This window comes from Octopus bimaculoides, chromosome 10 (genome assembly GCF_001194135.2).
Source record: "Octopus bimaculoides isolate UCB-OBI-ISO-001 chromosome 10, ASM119413v2, whole genome shotgun sequence".
Lineage (NCBI taxonomy): Eukaryota > Metazoa > Mollusca > Cephalopoda > Octopoda > Octopodidae > Octopus > Octopus bimaculoides.
Window position 1 is genome coordinate 79489116 of NC_068990.1, and position 1908 is coordinate 79491023.

Here is a 1908-nt window from a genome sequence, read left to right on the forward strand (position 1 = left end):
AAATTAATATCTGCTAAATGTAAAAATTTAGTATTTCTTGAATGATTTACAGAAACATCTTTTAATCGTCCGAAAGAATAATTCCGTTTTTATTTTTTAAATTTACTTTGGCGGAGTTCAAGTCAAAACACACCGTTTAGCTCGTCATTACATTTCTCTTTATTTTTTGGTATTTTCAGGAAATTTTTTGCGAATTTGTGTTATCCACGCTGTATTTCGTACGATTATACAAAAGAAAGTTTTTAAATTTTTTTCATCCTCATTAATCCTAAAATGTCGACTTGTTTCGTTTTTTTTTTTTTTAAATACGAACAGTCCGAATCTTCTATTTGTTTCTGTTTATAATTTCAAAATAATTTTTGAAATCTTTAGAAATCCTCTTTTTTCAGTATTTAAGGATTATCCTTGAATCTGGCTTATTAAATGACGCAACATTCATTTTTGATCGTCATTCGGAAACGTAAAACTGCTCTTTAAGTACCTTTTATTCACCAACACATTATTTTTAAATGTAAGATGGTGAAATTGCTTTACTTTGCTGACATTAATAAATCCCTCACCAAAATGCAAGAAACTTTGCCATTTCACGCTTCGCCTGTTTAACCCTTAGAAACCCAATTCACACATGCTTATCAAAGAAAATGTTATTTGGTAATGAAGAATATTATTACCTTACCTTCCATTTTTGGTAACAATCATTTCGTTGGTAAATTCCTTAAATTTTATCCACAATTCCTTATCTTCCAATGTAACGGTCAGCTGGCGCTCGGTAGGGTCCCCTTTTTCACTGCCCACCGTCATTTCGGTGTCAACCGCACTTAAAAGGTGGTTCACGTTGACGGTCTCTGTTTTCATTTTGCTCAGAGGCAGCGATAATGTTGGTCCCACGGGGGAAAGAATTGAACTCAATGAATTATCAATCCTGCTACTGTTGTTGTCGTCGTCGCTGATCGACGTAGTAATGATCGGGGTTGTATTATTATTATTATTATTATTATTATTATTATTATTATTATTATTATTATTATTATTACTGTTGGTGGCGTGTTGTATGTGGAGTCGTTGGTTTTGGGGGGAACTATCAAGACATTGGAGATGTTGGTGGGGTCGGGGACGTTGGTTGCTATGGAGATGGTATTGTTGTTGTTGATGGTGGTTGAGGTGGTGGTGGTGGTGAAGGTTTGGTGTTTGTTGTTGCTGCTGTTGTTGGTAATGGTAGTCGTGGTACTGATGTTGGTAATGATTGTGTTGATGTTGATGATGATGATGGTGGTGGTGGTGTGGATAGAAGGAACTATTAATGAGCGTGGCGGCAGTGACGGTGTCAGCAGCTGTAGTAGTAGTAGTAGTAGTAATAGTAGTAGTATTGGCAGTGACTCGGTCGCCGACGCCGCCGCTACTACTGCTGATGTTGCTGGTGGTGGTGGTGGTGGTGGTGGTAGTGTTGCGATCGGTTGCAGTGGTTATGACGATGATGCTGATTGTGGGATCCGTCGTGGTTGCCGTGGTGGCGGCTTTGGTAGTAAAAGCGGGGGTCGCAGGAGCGAGCGGTGGGTTCACTGTCAGGGGTGAGAGCCAATGTCCGAAGCGCTGCCGAGACCCTAACCACCGGTGATGCGAACGTCCTCGTCGTCATTGGATGAAAAGGACGAAGAAAAAGTCAAAGAGAGAAAGATAGAGGTGAGAGAGAGAAGAGAGAGAGTGAGAGAGAGAGAGAGAGAGAGAGAAAGAGAGAGAGAGACTGTGAGGGACAGAGATGTCAGAGAGAATAACAGCAGACCGACAAGACCAACAGGAAAGAAGTAGTAGTAGTAGTAGTAGTAGTAGTAGTAGTAGTAGTAGTAGTAGTAGTAGTATAAGAAGGTATTAGAAGCAGCAGCAGAAGAAGAAGAAAAAGAAGACGAAGAA

At 39.7% G+C, this 1908-nt stretch overlaps 1 protein-coding gene across 1 annotated transcript in view; it reads right to left on the reverse strand.

Moving 5' to 3' along the window:
- Nucleotides 1-1626, reverse strand: part of LOC106883344 (T-box transcription factor T homolog 1) — a 75081-nt gene extending 73455 nt beyond the window's left edge. Inside the window, exon 1 of the mRNA XM_052970975.1 lies at nucleotides 677-1626. Coding sequence (XP_052826935.1) covers nucleotides 677-855 — 179 coding nt within the window. The 5' untranslated portion in view covers nucleotides 856-1626. The remainder of the gene's footprint in view (nucleotides 1-676) is intronic.
- Nucleotides 1627-1908: the final 282 nt, after the last annotated feature.